At 36.4% G+C, this 18,099-nt stretch overlaps 1 protein-coding gene across 1 annotated transcript in view; it reads left to right on the top strand.

Moving 5' to 3' along the window:
• RBL2 (RB transcriptional corepressor like 2) overlaps positions 1-18,099 on the top strand; it is a 41,696-nt gene that overhangs the window by 16,286 nt on the left and 7,311 nt on the right. Inside the window, exons 8-19 of the mRNA XM_069082475.1 lie at positions 1,159-1,345; positions 5,034-5,200; positions 6,890-6,999; positions 7,696-7,799; positions 11,810-11,947; positions 12,855-13,019; positions 13,616-13,727; positions 15,786-16,058; positions 16,228-16,502; positions 16,607-16,783; positions 16,870-16,941; positions 17,446-17,548. Coding sequence (XP_068938576.1) covers positions 1,159-1,345; positions 5,034-5,200; positions 6,890-6,999; positions 7,696-7,799; positions 11,810-11,947; positions 12,855-13,019; positions 13,616-13,727; positions 15,786-16,058; positions 16,228-16,502; positions 16,607-16,783; positions 16,870-16,941; positions 17,446-17,548 — 1,883 coding nt within the window. The remainder of the gene's footprint in view (positions 1-1,158; positions 1,346-5,033; positions 5,201-6,889; positions 7,000-7,695; positions 7,800-11,809; positions 11,948-12,854; positions 13,020-13,615; positions 13,728-15,785; positions 16,059-16,227; positions 16,503-16,606; positions 16,784-16,869; positions 16,942-17,445; positions 17,549-18,099) is intronic.

Genomic DNA, 18,099 nt, shown 5'->3' with positions numbered 1-18,099 from the left:
TCATACTAAAATCAAACATTAACTTAAAAAAGAATTTGCAGTTGTACTAGTTAAAAATGGAATGATTAGGCAACCCAAAAGCATTAATTGAAATAGCAGTTCTCTGCAATTGTACCCTTTCCCTTCTTAAAAATTATTGACATTTTTTATACTACTATCATTTCCTAATCTGTATCCTTCATTGAACCCTCTCTTGTAACTGAAAACAAAACAAAACAGTACAGCAAAGCCAACAAACAAAGTGAATGCATCTTGTAGCATATACAATATTCCACACTCATAGAATCTCACTTCTGTACTGAAAAGAGGCAAGTATGTGATCCACCCATTCTGGAGAACGTTTTGGAACTATGTCCAAAGAGCTGTAAAACTGCATACTCTTTGTTCCAGCAATAGAACAACAGATCTGTATCCTAAAGAGATCATAAAAAAGAAGAAGAGACCAACACGTACAAAAATATTTATAGCAGCTCTTTTTGTGGTGGCAAAGAATTGGAAATTGAAGGGACACCCATCAGTTGGGGAATGGCTGAACAAAGTGTGATCTATGAATGGAATGGAATACTATTGTGCTATAAGAAATGATGAGCAAGATGATTTCAGAAAAACCTTGAAATACATAGTAATGCTGAGTGAAGTCAGCAGAACCAGGAGAATATTGTACCCAGTAACAGCAACACTGTGTGATGATCACCTTTGATACACTTGGCTCTTCTCAAGCAATACAATGATCTAAGGCAGTCTTAAAAGACTCATGATGGAAAATGCTTTCCACATATTCAGAGAAAGAACTGTGGAATCCAAATGCAGATCAGAGCTTTCTTTCTATTTTCACTTTTTTATTTTCTTTCTCGTGATTTTCTCCTTTTGTTCTGATTCTTCTTTCACAACATGAGTAATATGAAAATAAGTCTAATGGGATTGTATAAGTATAGCCTATATCTGATTGCATGCTATCTTGGGGAGAGGGAGAAATAAATTTGGAGCTCAAATTCTTATGAAAGTGAATGTTGAAAACTATATTTAGAAAAAAATAAAATACTATTAATTGGGGAAAAAATGGAGGCAAGTGTGTTTCCTCCTCTGTTCTCCAGAACTAGGAGGTCTTGGTCATTGCTGACTATTGCTTTCTTTCTTTTTTTCCTTTCTGTTCAATAGCAAAGCCATCAACAAGGCCTATGAGGAATATGTTTTGTCTGTAGGAAATTTAGATGAACGAATTTTTCTTGGGGAGGATGCAGAGGAGGAAATTGGCACGCTCACGAGGTGTCTGAACACTGGCTCTGGCCTGGAGACTGCTGAAAGGGTGCAGGTGAAGTACAGCCTGCAGCAGCATTTTGACAAGGTCAGTAAAGCAGCCTCAGCCCCCGTGTGCTTCTAGAGGAAGTCTGGATCAAAAGAAAACAGGACGTAGCAGTTGCCTTATTTCACCCTCAGCCTGGCCTTTTGGCTGCTTGAGTCTTAGTGATGACAGGCTGTTTTGGGTTGGGTTTTTTTTTTCTCACATGTCATTTGTGTATAACTTTGGAAGAAAAAAATGCTTCTTGTCTTCACAGAAACAATGGTCTTATTTAATTTACTTTAATATTTATGAGAAAGGTTACATTTTAGCTTCATTTTATACTTTACTTCAACTGAATGTACTGATAGTAATCAGTCTCTTTAAGAAAGGTCAACTTCTACATTTGTTTGGGAGACTGAACCATAGGGAGGCTTAAGAGTCTGTGCAGTTTTCCCAGTCTCTTGTTATACATTGGAGTTTTCAACTACATTTCAACAGTGATAAAATCTTGGTTCAGTGTTTTTTGAAAACTAACCATGTGGTATTAATTGAAGCAGACACTCTGGATATTGGAAGTAAAATGAGAGATTTTTCAGCTTCCTTCATGGTGCTTTATGCACAAAAGAGAATATGAGACTTCCAAGGAGAGTGCAGCCAAAGGCAGCATGGGTAATTTCATGGGCAAATGCCTGTGAATGAGCCGGCTCAAGCTGTTAAAAATAACAGACTCAGAAATAGTTTATGACTTTTCATTAGTGAGAAGAGAAAAACAAACTGCTGTTTTAAAAATTCGAATATGCCTTTTATTTTTATATCTAGGCTGTCTCAGTATATAGAAGTTGGTATATGGAAGAAACTTAAACTGTAAGACCAGCAAGCCCTTAGTCACCTCTGAGAATTACCCAAAGGAAGCACTGTCCTGAACCGTTGTTAACCTGCGGGATTATTTGGCCACATCTCTGGTGGTCTGACGCTCTAGTCTAAAATGAATAGCTACATTCTCAGCATAGCACCCATATAGATCAATGTCAGAAGTCACATCTGACTTTGCCAATGTGAAATGAAATTCTTAGCCACATTAATTTTGGAGGAGCAGTCTTTTGAATCTCTTCTCCTCAAATGTCCAATTGTTTTTTTCCCCATGGATTTATGATATAAGTTTTTTTTGAGCAAAATAGCCGTTAGCTTTGCTTATTGTTCATGTCTTTATTATTTCTGCTAAACTCACAGACACACATAGTTTTATTTCTTCTCGGTGTCATTAATATCTGTTTGCCAAATATTGTGAAACTTGGTCAGTTTACCCTGTGAATATGTGATCAGGTATTTTTAAAAGCTGTTTCTAGAATCAGCAACTGTATTTGATACATAGGAAAATACATTGAAATGCTTTAGGGGATCCATGATGGATCCACCTTTCATCAATGCCAGTCATAGCTCATCTGTGCCTTCTCATGTTGGGATCCTCATCCGTGTCTTTCCTTCCATAGAGAATGTGCACATTGTACTGGACACTTTCTTCTAGGTCTCCCTCAGTGCAAGACTTGCATCAAAATACAGCACTTGGGTTGTACAGCTCTGATCCCTTGCTTTTTTTTTTTCATTTTTTCAGTTATACATTTCCTCAGTTGTACCTTTTATGCTACTTTTTCTATGTCAGTGATTCAAAGGGAAATAATGCTGCATTTAGAATCAGAAAACCTAGTTTCAACTCCTAGCTTAACTGGTTGTGCAGCTTTGGGCTTAAAATTAGAAGGTTGGACTAGATGACCTGTGAGGTCCCTTCCAGATCTTTGAGCCTATTATTTCACATGTAGCAGCATATTTAGGCCTGCTCTGCAGCTTTCTGCTGCATTAGGTTTATCAACAACTTTCACTATTTTAATTGGAAATTAAAGAGCATTCTCTGTTTTACAATCATAGAATATCAGTGTTAAAAAGATGAGTTTTGAGGTCAAGGGTCAGAGAGAATATAAGAGCAAGTTTCCAGATGGAGCCCAGCTTCTCTGGGCCCAGCCTATTTTGCCCCTTTATGCCATCTGGTCTGGACAGTGGGCATTTGTCATATTTTTTCTTTCCTAAAAGGATTATTAGAGCAATATTTTTTGAGTGGTCATAGATCCCATTGAGGAGGTGCTGAAAAAATACTAGATTTTAATGTAGTCAGTTAAAAATCTCATCTTCAGACATGAACATCTGGAGGACATCTTCCACAAGAGTTTTATGTAAGTCTCACTTGATAGTAACAATCAAGAAAATATACAGTACAAAATTAAAGGAAAGTATTCTTTTAAGGGCATCACATGACTTACATTTGTAATTTTAATTTTTGAATTATTAGAAAGGATGTTTCTATTAAAAATTTATTTTTATGCTTCTATCACCAATTTAGCGTTTTCAGAAGTGTTTCATTTATACCATAAAATATTGAAGTAACCTTTTATTTCAGTGAAGAATTGTCAACTTTTATTTCTTTAAATTTTAAAAGAATTAATTTAACTTCATTGAAAAAACTGAGATAAAATAGGATTGTTTAACTACAGTAGCTAAACAACAGATTACATAGGGAAAGAAGAGACTTCTGGAAAAGGAATAGCCTCCATTGAGTTATCTTTCTTTAACAAACAGTCATTCAGTGTTTTAGTGTAGTTTTTTCCTTCTCTTTAAAATAGATTTTATAAGTCAGGTGAGATTTTGCTGAGTCACTGATTTTGTTTGGGCATCAGATTTTGACAAATCATTTGTAGCCTTTGAGGCATTTTTAAAAAAATATTTTATTTTTTCCCTCAATTACATGTAAAAATAATTTTTAACATCCATATTTTTTTTGAGTTCCAGATTTTCTCCCTACTTCTTTCTCCTCCACACTCCCTGAGATGGTAAACAATTTGATATGTTATACGTGTGCAATCATGTAAAACGTATATCCATATTAGTCATTTTGTGGAAGAAAACTAGAATAAGGAAGGAAGGAAGGAAAGAAAGAAAGAAGGAAGAGAAAAATTGTATGCTTAGGTCTGTATACAGATGCCCATCAGTTCTTTCTTTAGAGACAGATCACATTTTTCATCATGAGTCCTTTGGAATCGTCTTGGATTGCTGAGAATTGTTAGGTCATTCATCGTTGTTCATCATACAGTATTGCTGTTAGTGTGTATAATGTTTTCCTGGTTCTGCTCACTTCACTTTTCATCGGTTCATGTAAGTCCAGGTTTTTCTGAAATCATCTTGCTTGTCATTTCTTAACAGTCTTATACCATATCTTGTTCATCCATTTTTTAGTTGCTGGGTATCTTCCAATTCTTATCCACCACAAAAGAGCTGTTATAAAAACCTTTCTACAAATATGCCCTTTTCTTTTTTTTTTAATCTTTTAGACATTCTTAAAATAGAATAAGTCTTAAAATTTCAGTTTCCTTTAAAGGAAACAGGTCAGCATTTGCAAGATTGTTGGTAATGTCATTAATGATAACTCATTTTTGCCTTTTGGACTTAGTACAGGGGAGGAGGCTTGATTTTTCAGCAGTCTCATTTAGGTGAGACAAAAGTAGACTAAAGTCACATTATAGACAATAATTCCTATTAGTATTGTTCATAGATAAAGACATATGTTTAATTGTGAATAACAAATAATGTTCTATTAAAGTCTTATCTGAGATTTCTTTGGCCTAGTGTTCCCAATTGTGAGAAGTGGGGGGGGGGGTTTCTGACCTGAAATAACATTTTTCATTCGATTTTTGTTTTCTTTTAGTCTAAAGCATTTAGGATTTCAACTCCACTTACTGGCCGCAAATACATTAAGGAGAACAACCCTTATGTGACCCCTGTTTCCATAGCTACTCACAGCTTAAGTCGTCTTCACACCATGCTGGCAGGCCTCAAAAATACACCAAGTGAAAAATTAGAACAAGTTCTAAGGTTAGTTTGAGTCATGGATACCAGGCCATTATAATTGAAAAATTCCTAATATGTTAAAAGTGACCAGGAAAATATAGTACTTTGTTTGTCTTGTTCAGGGTGAAGTATTTAGTGAGCTACTAGTACTGTACCACCAGCCACTTTGGTAGGTTTGTTGTTGTTTAGTCATTTTCAATCATGTCTGACTCTTTGTGACCCCTTTTGAGGTTTTCTTGGCAAATATACTAGAGTGGCTTGCCATTTCCTTCTCCAGCTCATTTTGCAGATGAGGAAACTAAGGCATGCAAGGTTAAGTGATTTGTCCAGGGTTACACAGATACTAAGTGTCTGAGGCCAGATTTGAACTCATCTTTTCCTGACTTTGGGCCCAGCACTGTATCCCCTGTACCACCTAGCTGCCCTACTTTGGTAGATACAGAAGTATAAATAGGAGCTTATAGCATAGTTGAAAAAATAAGACTAAAACAGTTGAGTTGATAGAAGACAGTAAGTAATTGAGTACCAAATTATGTGATACAAGTAGTGTGGGAGATCCCACAGTAGGAGATCCCATAAGAAGGAGGGAGATCCATCAGGACACTAGATTTTAGGGAGTTTCATGTAAAGGGTGGGTAATATGTGAGTAAGCAGATGGAAGTGCTAAGTCTCATGTATAAAAATTAGGAGAAAATTTTCTCTTACTTTTGTATCCCAAGTGCCTAGCACAGGGCTTTGTGCATTATAGGCATTTTTAAAAATGTCAGTTTGTTATGTACATACATATGTATATACACATATACATATATACATACACACATATATGTGGGTGTGGGTATGCGTGTACATGTGCACACAGTACATTATTGCAGGGACCAGTGTAGTGTGGGATAGAGGAATGGGAACTAGAGTAGAACTTGGAGTCCCAAGACCTAAATTTTAGTTCCAGCTCTTCCATTAATTTTCTATGTCACCTTACACAAGCCATTTAACTTTCTGGGTCTGAGTTTCTGCTTCTGTTCAACTCAGAAATCCCATGATGCTGCAATATAGATTGGTATAGGAATCCAATTTGTAGGAGATGTCTCATCGTTAAGAATTTCCCCTGTGGGCTTATTATTCAATAATTGCCACCAGTTATAATTACATGAGATTGTTATAAAGACTAAGCACTGTCCATGGGTGCCAATAGTGGTCATAAGGCAAAGGCAAGCAGAAAGCTAAAAAGGAGAGGAAGATTGGAGAAGTAAAAGAGGGAAAAGAAAAAAGAGAAGAAGAGTATAGCAAGAGGTTGCGTGATACAGTGGAAAGAGCTTGGGGCTTCGAGTCAGACCACCTAAGGTCGGATCCTGGCCTTGGCGGAAAAACCACTTAACCTCTCTGATTGCCCTGGCCACCTCTGGAAAATGAAGGAGTTGAATTAGATAATTTCTAATATCCCTTCTAGCTCAAAGTCTATGATTCCAGCCTGATCCTCTGTGTTGTGTGTCACATTTGCAAGTTCTGTTAGCCCATGACACAGGTTACAACTCCTTGATCTCTTTCCTGCAGTTTTTATGTCTATCTTAGACATGACATAAAGGTACTTTGTAGTTTTTGTAGAAGGTATTTCATATTACTTTAAATGTGTATTAGCAAAAGGTAGAATTTTGATTAGTCTTTGCCTTTGTGACTAGTAAAAACATTTAAATTAGATCTTATTTTCTTTTCCAGGGCATGTACCAGGGATCCAACTCAATCTATTGCTAACAGATTGAAAGAAATGTATGAAATATATTGTCAGCACTCCCAGACAGATGGCGATTTTAGCAGTTGTGCTAAAGGTATGGTTTAGCATCAGCTATGTTGCACTGTTCTTTGAAGTTGAGTTAAATGTGGCCCTTTTTTTGATGAATTAGAAATGTGGGTGAGAGATTGGTGACATGGTGACATTTACTTCAAACTGTGGGATGGAATACGCTTTCAACTTCTAGCTGACTTGGTTTCTCAGTTATCCAAGTGGCAGGCCATTCTCAAAATGGGTCAGCTTCAAACCCTCATCATACTGGGTCTTAAGTTGTTGTTTTTTTAATTCCTTTGTAATATTTTGAGGAAAATAAATTAAGTAGTAGGAGAGTGATTGCTTAGAAGGATACTACTAGATGTAGCTGCTTTGTGTTAGAATATTATTCAAGGCTTTGGTAGTATTATAAGTGATCAATCAGATTACAATGTGTCTTATAAAAAGATAGTCTCCTCTTCCTTGTCACCCCCAAAATAGACTTGTGTTTGACAAACACAGATCATATCATCTTAACTAAATGATACTGTGGTCTAAAGTTCTTCATTAAAATAAATTTCATTTTACAACTCTAAAAGAGTAATATTACCAAGAATATTCAAACATTTATTATTGGTTAAAACACAAATAGTTATGACATATATCTGATATCTGCAGTTTTGTTTTGATTTTGATTTTTGTGAAGCCACACTATTTCTGGATATGTGATTTAGGTGTTTAAAATTTTTTTTTTCTGTAGAAATGGCCAGCAAACATTTTCGCTATGCAGAAATACTTTACTATAAGGTATTGGAATCAGTCATTGATCAGGAACAGAAAAGACTGGGAGACATAGATTTATCTGTAAGTAAAATAACCAAAGTTGAGGTAAACATGGTCAAATATTATTGCATTAAGACATTCATTGTTGCCTGAAAGATAATATAGGGGAAAATAATCTGTTGAGGGAATTTAACTGGGCATCTGGAGAAACATGAGCCATTAACCTGAGCATAACTTCCATAAAAATCACAATTCAGTGGACTTCTGACCTCATCCTTGTGACTACTTCTCTCTGAATATCACAGTCTGTCTATGGTTCTCATCTTGTGCAACTCTTTATCCTTGTTCTCCCTTAAGTCCTTCATAAGGGATCTGCCCAGTATGCTGGAAGCCTTCCTATATGTCTTTTTGTGTTTTTTAAAAATTGATTTATTTACTTTTAGTTTACAACATTCAGTTCCACTATCCCTTGAGTTTCAGATTTTCTCCCCTTTCCTCTCCTCCCCCGCCCTCACCATGGCAGCATGCAATCAAATATAGGATCTACAAATACCTTTACATTACACATTAGTCAGGTTTTAAAGAAGGCTTATAACCAATGGAGTGAACAATGAGACAGAGGAAACGAAACCAAACAAAAAGAGCAAGTAGTTTGCTTCAGTCTGCATTCAGACTCTGTAGTGCTTTCTCTGGATGTGGATATTCCTTTCCATCATGAGTCTTTTGGAGTTGTCTTATAACCTTGCATTGCTGAGAGGAGTCCAGTCTATTAAGTTAGTCATCACACATAATGTTGTGTCTGTAATTGTGTACAAATTTCTCCTGATTCTGCTCTTCTTACTCAACATCAGTTTAGATAAGTCTCTCCAGGTTATTATGAAGTCTCTCTGCTCCTCATTTTTTATAGCACAATAGTATTCCATTACATTCATGTACCACAACTTGTTTAGCCATTCCCCAATTGATGGTCATCCCCTTGACTTCCAATTCTTTGCCACCACAAAAAGAGCTGCTATAAATATTTTTGTACATATGGGTCCTTTTCCCACTTCTGTGATCTCTTTGGTATTGCTGAGTCAAAGGTTATGTGCTTTTTATAGCCCTTTGAGCATAGTTCCAGATTGCTCTCCAGAATGGTTGAATCAGTTCACAGCTCCACCAACAATGCATTAGTGTTGCAATTTTTCCACATCCTCTCCAGCATTTCTCATTTTCCTGTTTTGTCATCTTAGCAATTCTGACTGGTGAGATATGGTACCTCAGAATTGTTTTGAATTGCATTTTTCTAATCAATAGGGATTTAGAACATTTCTTCATGTGCTTATAGATATTTTTAATTTCTTACTCTGAAAACTGCCTATTCATATCCTTTGACCATTTATCTATTGGGGAATGACTTCTTATAGATTTGACTCAATTCTCTGTATATTTTTAAAATGAGGCCTTTATCAGAGACACTGATTATAAAAATTCTTTCCCAATTTTCTACTTCCCTCTTAATCTCGGTTACATTGGCTTTATTTGTATAGAAACTTATTAATTTAATGTAATCAGAATTATCCATTTTGCATTTCATAATGCTCTTTAACTCTTGTTTGGTTATAAAAATCTTTCCTTCTCCATAAATCTGACAGGTAAACTATTCCTTGCTCTCCCAGATTGCTTATAGTATCAGCCTTTATACCTAGATCATGTGCCTATTTTGACTTGATTTTGGTATATGGTGTAAGATATTGGTCTGTGCACAGTTTCTGCCATACTGTATTCCAGTTCCAGTAGTTTTTGTCAAATAATGAGTTCTTATCCCAAAAACTGGGGTCTTTGGGTTTATCAAACAGTAAATTACTATAGTCATTGACTGCTGTGTCTCATGTACCTATTCTGTTCCACTGATCCACTACTCTATTGCTCAACCAGTACCAGGTAGTTTTGATGACTGCGGTTTTATAATACAGATTAAAATCTGGTATGGCTAGGCCACCTTTCCTAGCATTTCTTTTCATTAACTCCCTTGATATTCTGGACCTTTTGTTCTTCCAATGAATTTTGTTCCTATTTTTTTCTCTAGCTCCATAAAATAATTTTTTGGTAAATTGATTGGTATAGCACTAAATATGTAATTTAATTTAGGTAAAATTGTCATTTTGTTATATTAACTCAACCTAGCCATGAGAAGCTAATATTTTTCCAGTTAGTTAGATCTGACTTTATTTGTGTGAAAAGCGTTTTATATTTGTGTTCATATAGGTCCTGGGTTTGTTTTGGCAGGTAGATTCCCAAATATTTTATAATGATGTCTACAGTAACTTTAAATGGAATTTCTCTTTCTATCTCTTGCTGTTGGATTTCACTAGTAATATATAGGAATGCCAAGGATTTATGTGGGTTTATTTTCGTCTTTTTATGTTTTGTGGCTATCAGGGCAGAATTCAGGCTGTGCCTATATTACCTATCACTCTTGCTACACAACCAGTACATTGTGAGGAATGAAACAAGTGAGGAATAAAATAAAGAATATCTGTTTTTACTACAGTCATGGAAGATACCCTTTTCAGGGTCCAAATGGGAGAATTTCTTATAATAAGGTCTTGTAGATGCTTTATCTGTAGATGACATTATTTTCACTGTTCCTCAATCACCCTAATATTAAAGGTCCTACTTAATGTGATTAAGTGTATATATAAGTATAAAGAAATTGGCCTAACAGTGCATGTAGGAGAAGCTAATGGATGAAACATACTCATTTGTCTAGATTTTGATGTATCTTCAGCTCCATACAAATCTCTATATGTATGGATATAGCTTAAAAGTTTCCAGCCATGGCCATCAAGAAGCTATAATTTTTTTTTTAAGCAATTGGGATTAAGTAAATTGCTCAGGGTTACACAGCCAGTTATTTTGTGTGGGTGCCAAGTATCTGAAGCCGGAACTGATCCTGGGTCTCCCAACGCCGGGGCCGGCGCTCTTACTCACTGCACCACGAGAAGCTATAATTTTAAAATTGTTTTAGGTGGGGGCATTACCTTTTACATCTTTCAGAGTTAGTTAAGTTTACTTGAATATAATGAACTTGTGAGATTTCATTTAAGCCTTATAGAATTAGTGAATTAAGCATGAAGACACTTTAAGCATAAAAGAACCCTTTTAGAGGTTCCATCCTCCACAATGTACAGTAGCATATTGAATAAATTGGAGTAGCAAGCTGTATATTTATATTTAAATAAACATACCAAACTAGTAGCCAGTGTAAGAATTTTTCCTAAGCTGTTTCTTTCCTAAGAAAAAAAATTGAGTTAATTTCTAATTCTAAATATTTACTTTTTAGAATATGAGTTAATATGTGGGTATATTGCTAAACAAAAGAGTTAACATTTTGTTTTGTAAATTTTAAAAATAAAGTAGGGGTGGGCAATATCCAATTCCTAGATACCCATGTATTCATATTTTTCTCTTCTAGAGAGATTGATTATATGAGTTCATATACAGTCTAGGGTTCCAAGATTTCATTGGTGTGAGTATTCTCCTTATTAATAGAGACAGACATTATCTTAGTAGAAAGTCACACATACAGAATCAACCAGAATTTGAGTTGGAAAATGACTCAATAGTCGTCTAGTCCAAGTCACCGTGGTTAAAAAGTCATCTTCTGGGATGATCAACTTTTGTGGTAATGAACTCTTTTAAATGTATCTAAGCCAGTCTTTTGACTATAGACATACACAAATAATTTATCACTGTTTTTTTATTATAGCCCTTTCAGTTTGGTAAGATCTGCTAGTGCTTGTGCTCTGTGAGTATAGCGTTTATCCAAAATAACCATCATATCACAATAAAGCATTAAAGAAGTTTAACTTTATTAGAAGAAAAATACCTTTCTTGACCATAAGTTATCTCTAATACCTTTGTTTCCAAAATGGCTGTAATGAAAGTTGAGACTTTTTGATAATTTTCCTGGAAAAAATATATTCCCATTCTTTTGACTATAACCAGGAAGAGATTGATTGATGCTTTCAGTATTTTTAGTTCCCTGTGAAAATTCTGTCGCTTTGTAGTAGTTTAATGTTTCTGTATCTTAATGACTTTATTTACAGGGCATACTGGAACAGGATGCTTTCCACAGATCACTCTTAGCCTGCTGCCTTGAGGTCATCACTTTCTCTTACAAGCCTCCAGGGAATTTCCCTTTTATTGCAGAAATCTTTGATGTCCCACTTTATCATTTTTATAAGGTATTTTTAAAACTCAACACTTATAATTTGATGGAGGATTAATCCATATATGACTTCAAAAGAAAACAGTCCGATTTAACTTACCTTCCTATTAAGTTATCTTTTGTTGTTCAGTCTCTTCAGTTGTGTTCAACTCTTTGGGGTTTTCTTGACAAAAAGTGGATAGGAGTGGTTTGGCATTTCCTTCTTCAGTTCATTTTATAGATGAGAAACTGAGGCAAACAGGGTTAAGTGACTTGCCCAAGGTCACATGACTAGTGTCTGAGACACTTAAAGTGTCAGATTTGAACTCAGGGAGATGAGTCTTCCAAGACTCAAGCCTGGTACTCTGTCCACTGCACCACCTAACCTACCCCCAAGTCAGCTAGTTGTATATTAATATTTTAGTACATTTCTCCTCTTTATTAGGTACTTAATGATTTCTAGATATCCATCTGGAGCAGAAAAGAAATAAAACAGTCTTTATTACAGAACTGTATTCACAGTTTTACATTTAGAAAACAGTTTAGGGAAATCATTTAATTTAGTTACTATTCACTTCACCCAAATAAGAAATTTGGACTCATAAATATGATAAACTAAGAGGACAAAAGAAATAAGCAAAGCAGTTGCAGTCTGTTATGTTATGGCCACCTTCCATTTTATTTTGTGAAAAGTGGATATAAGAAATATAGGTGTCTTTCCAAACAGAAAGCAGAAGGTTTCTTGAAGGACACCAGATAACCATGGATGAAATTTTATATCTGTTAGTTGTGTCTTTCATGGTTTTGATTAACCGTACCAACAGATTTTTGTCGGGGTGGATATAGCCCAAGTTTTGGTCACAATTTTATTATTACATAGCTGAAATGTTGTGAATAATTTGTTCTGCAGCCAGAATGAAGCAGGGTCTGTTTCTTTATGACAGGTAATAGAGGTGTTCATTAGAGCAGAAGATGGCCTCTGCAGAGAAGTGGTAAAGCACCTCAATCATATTGAAGAACAGATCCTAGACCACATGGCCTGGAAGCCAGAGTCCCCACTCTGGGACAGAATCAGAGATAATGAAAACAAAGTTCCTACCTGTGAAGAGGTTTGAAATTTTTGTTGTGGCATCTTTTCTGCAGAAAAGATATAATGATAAAATTACCGGTCCCATTTTTCAGGAAATAGAAAGATTTCCATCTACCTCATTGGTTATTCTATTGATACAGTCTCTTTAAACAAGAATTTATGAGTGTCTTAAGTTTAGAAAATGCACCTGTAGCAGAGTTAAATGTTAAAACCCAGGTCCTCAAACGTTAATGAGTGTGAATTTAAATTTCAGTACTGACTTAAGGTAAGAAAAGGTTATAAGGGAAATGTTTTCCCCATGAACATTCTTTACATATAATATGTGCATTACTACTATGTATGAATATATAGGATTCATAGTTTCTGGAAAGTTGGAAGTATTTTTCTTCAATTCTGAAATAAAATCTTTTGGAAGATATGCTTAAACTCATTTTATGAACTCTCCCTTGTATTGATCAGTGTCTGAACCTAAGGCTGCAGGTATTTTAAGTCTGAAGTATTCAGCAATGGGATTATAAAAGGCAGCTGAGATAGCATAGAAGTCTCACAAGCAACAACTAGATTTATTTTTTTTCATAATTGCATCATGCATCCTATATAAATAATTTTATTTAGGTTATGCCACCTCAAAACCTGGAACGGGCCGATCGAATTAGTGTGACTGGCTCCCCTTTGACTCCAAGAAGGGTTAATGAAGTTCGTGCTGAAAGTGGAGGATTGGGAAGAAGTAAGTTAAAATTCACAGGAGCTCAAAATGGAGACTAAAAGCTTTCAAATGTAGACATTAGAACTTAATATGTAGGCCAGATTTGGGGAGCAAATAAACCTAAGCAGGAAGAAATGCTCTACACATAGTGGGAAGCACATACACTTGTGATCTGGCGCACATGTGATTTGGATCTGTCCATGGAGACATATTATTGTGTGTGACTTAAAAATAACTGTGGCGAAAGAAAAGGTAGAACAGGGAAACTGTAGTGTGTATATTTCACTGACTTAGGCAATATGAGATCAGTGCAACTGTTGGAAAACAGCATCATCTGAAGGCCTAGGCTGCCATTAGAGGAAAATTTGTTGTGATTGTAATGTTATACTAAATTTGTGTTATGCCATGTTACTGTCTTCATTAGTCTGTTTTATGTATAATTTCATGCTTTTTTTTTTTTGACTTGACCAGCTCTGGATCCAGGAAAAATTTTACTTTTTTATCAAGTGCTCCTGTATATAAAGTCCAGATCAAGTCTGGAGAACAGGGATAGGGTCTTCACTCTTTTTGCATTCTGTACATAGTTGACACAGTCTAAATGTTGGTTGATGATCGTTGTTTAAAGTCTGTAATCATCTTTTTTTTTTTTTTTTGCTTTTTGGAGGTTGGGGCGGGGGGGAAGGTAGGGCAATTGGGTTAAGTGGCTTGCCCAAGGTCACACAGCTAGTTTTGCTGTGTTGAGTGTCTGAGGCCGGATTTTAACTCAGGTCCTCCTGACTCCAGGGCCGATGCTGTATTCACTGCACCACCTAGCTACTCCATGTAATCATATTTTGAGAGAGGATTCATACATCCTCTATCACAGTTAAACCTTATTATCCACCTGACTCCTCCACATTTATGTTGGACTTACACATAACAAGTCCTTTTTCCATTTTCCATTTTCCATCCTTTTTCCAATAGTATGTACAATTTTTTTTTCTTCCCAAGACTGCTATCCCACACTGACTTGGTGAACTAAAGTTACATATTACCTAAGGGATTGAATTCTGATCCTGTCTTTGTGACAGCTTTGTGTCCAGCTGTAAATTTAATAATCTTGTTCTCTAGTCTGTCAGTGGGATATACATGAAAATCAGTAGTAGGCTCAAGCCTAGCTCCTGTTGATACCCCTTCTTATATCTTCCTAATATTTTCTATAAGAAATTCCTATACAGGGAACCCTTAAAGTTGGGGAAAGTTTACTTTTGGAAACCTTAGACATTTGTACAAAATGCCAGAAGTGACTGGGTGCAGCTAGTAAATTTGTTTGAGTTTAGATGGAGGAGATACTCATTCCAGACAGAGTTTAGTGGTGGTGTTGTGGGGAAATTTATACATATGGATGAAAGAAACAAAAATTCAGGTAACTGGAAAATCAGATTTCTACCTTGAGCTATAACTATAGTAGGGTGATCAGGGTTTTTCCTAAAGTACTAATTTGGAGGGGGCTGGCATCACTTGCAGAATCACAGAATGTGATAGTTGGAAGTGACTCCAGTCCTGCCAGAAAATCACCTCCACAACATCCCAGACACAGAGCCATGAGCAGGTGCTTGTAGGGAGCGCCTTCAGGGCGGACGACATACCCACTGCCTAGAAACCGTCCCACACTGGGAGGGCTTACTCTTCCTGATATCAAACCTCAGTTTGTCTGTTTGTGTTTTCTTGCCACCCATTGGTCCTAGTTCAGTCTTCTGGGGCCAAACAGAATAAGTTTAATCTCTGTTCCATAGCTAACACAGAAACCGTTTAGCCCATTGTTTTCCAAAAGAATTAAAGTAGGAAGCTACCACCTGCTAGCACTCCCAGGTGAGTCAGCCCTGCAAGCTCACTCCCCCAGCAACTGAATCTTTCTAGAGTACATTTCATGCTGCTTGCCCTGGGGTCAAAAATTGGTAATTATGGCTCAGGTTCCATATTGTTTTGCTTTCATCAGATCTCCCGTTCAGATTTTTGCTATAATTGGTCTTGTGCATAACAGTGTTCACCTGTCTCTGGATGTGAAATGGCTTTTAAAATGTGTTATTTTGCCCTCAGGCCTGACGACATCGCCTACAACATTATATGACAGATACAGTTCCCCAACAACCAGCAGTACCCGGAGGAGGCTTTTTGTGGAGAATGATGGTCCCACGGATAGTGGGACACCTGTGCGGGTTTCCCCACAGTCCCTTGTCAATCCAGTGCCATTGCAAAATGTAACAGGAGAGTCTGTGTCTGTCACTCCAGTCCCTGGACAGACATTGGTCACCATGGCAACTGCCACCGTAACAGCCAACAATGGGCAAACCGTGACAATCCCAGTACAAGGTTAGACCCGGGGGGGGGGGGGAGGAGGGGAGGGAGGAGTGTGCTAAGTTATATCTGTATGAAGTTGGAGAACTAAGAGCTGGAGTGAGAAAGAGCTTATACCGAAATCCCCTATGTGGAGATTTTCCAGATTTTTATTTTTTTCCTATTTCTCTGTAACAAATTGTAGGTATTGCCAATGAAAATGGAGGGATAACCTTCTTCCCAGTCCAGGTCAGTGTTGGCAGTCAGACTCAAGCTATGACTGGCTCCATTCAGCCCCTCAGTGCCCAAGCCCTGGCTGGGACCTTGAGCTCTCAGCAAGTGACAGGAACAGCCTTGCAGGTCCCAAGTCAGGTGGCTAATCAGCAGATTTCCTCCACTGGACAACTGCAGAGACAGAACCAACCTTTAACCAGCATCAGACCCAGGAAAACAAGCTCCTTATCCCTCTTCTTTCGAAAGGTACTCTTTCTCTTGCAGTCAACCCAGCATGGTAATAATGTAGGCATTTTTAGGAACACAAGTTATAAAGAAACTAAATTAAAATTGCTTTGTCTTTCCAACAGGTTTACCATTTAGCAAGCGTTCGTCTCCGGGATCTCTGTGCTAAGCTAGATATTTCTGATGAGTTAAGGAAAAAGATCTGGACCTGCTTTGAATTCTCTATGGTGCAGTGTCCTGAGCTTATGATGGATAGACATCTAGACCAGCTATTAATGTGTGCTATTTATGTGATGGCAAAGGTATTAACCACTGTGATGCAAAAAAAAATTTGATTACTGAAAAAGGCCTGGGCAGAGTTGTTAACCCCTCTTCATTATCTTTTCAGGTCACAAAAGAAGACAAATCCTTCCAGAATATAATGCGTTGCTATAGGACACAACCACAGGCTCGGAGCCAGGTAAGTATATTTGTCATTTTGGTCAGAAAAGTTACTTTTTATTAAACATACAAACCAGCCAGTTAAGTCAGAATATAACTAAAACATATTTTAAAATTCCTCAGGAGAAATAATTGGGAACTTTATTCCATGTAAAACAATGACTTTCCTTTGTGTAGCAATTCTATTTTTAATAGAACTTTCAGAAGTCAGCCATATTAAACAGACATTAGTTGGCTGTTTCTTCAGCTTTACCACGAATTAGGAAATTAGTCTCTGTTAATCTTTTCCCCACCAAGATGTCAGTTTTCAACTAGATGTGAAAAAAAATAGACAAAATCTAACATATGGGCACATTGACCCAAATCAATGGATTCTCCTTTTTTCTAAGAGAAGTTATAATGGATCATTGTATAAATTTGAAAATTGAGATGTTCAGCTTAGTATGAACCATGATAACCCTGGGAAGAGGTATTTGATTTGTTATAGAGTACCTTCATACTAATTCTTTGAGTCTGTCTATAGATATATAGGAGTGTCTTAATAAAGAGGAGGAGGAGAAGAAATTCTGGTAGCAGTGATAGTAGAAGCCACCAAAATTCCCCTACAGAAGTGAACAAAGACAGAAGTAAGTAGCATCTTAATGAATTGTTATAAAATTAGAAATTTCTTCCCATGACTAGCAAATCAGGAATGTTGTTTTAGCAGAAGAGAAAATTAATTATACATTAACTTCTCTGGATACATGAAAAATACTCCTGCCAAGTTCTAAATGATGTTCAAAGGTGATGTCTGATAGGAATTTTTCTGTTCACTGGTTTTATGGCAAGTAGTATTGGGGAAAGGATGCTGGAAATATTAAGTAATCCAATCTGCCTAGGCTCTTGAAAATACTGATACCCATCCTGTGGGGGTAGGGTAAATAAGAACAGCACTTTCTAAATGATCATTTAAAATTCAGCTAAGTAAACAGAATTGATACATTATTTGCCAGAAGTGGCTTACCACTTTGCTACCTGGAGATCAAAAATGCTTTAGTCATAAAAAAATGAAAAAATATTTTGAATGATTAACTGTGTACATAGCACTGTAATTGATTTGCTATAATGTAGTAATAAGTTTACAGGTATGATATACTATGAATAACAGATGCCAAGGGACCAGAGGATATAAACATGA

The sequence above is a fragment of the Petaurus breviceps genome, unplaced genomic scaffold (genome assembly GCF_028583685.1).
Source record: "Petaurus breviceps papuanus isolate PSGF00001 unplaced genomic scaffold, PetGlider_PUasm1.0 171, whole genome shotgun sequence".
In the NCBI taxonomy this organism is placed as follows: domain Eukaryota; kingdom Metazoa; phylum Chordata; class Mammalia; order Diprotodontia; family Petauridae; genus Petaurus; species Petaurus breviceps.
Note: the sequence above shows the minus strand (reverse complement) of the source record. Positions and strands in the feature narration are given on the sequence as shown.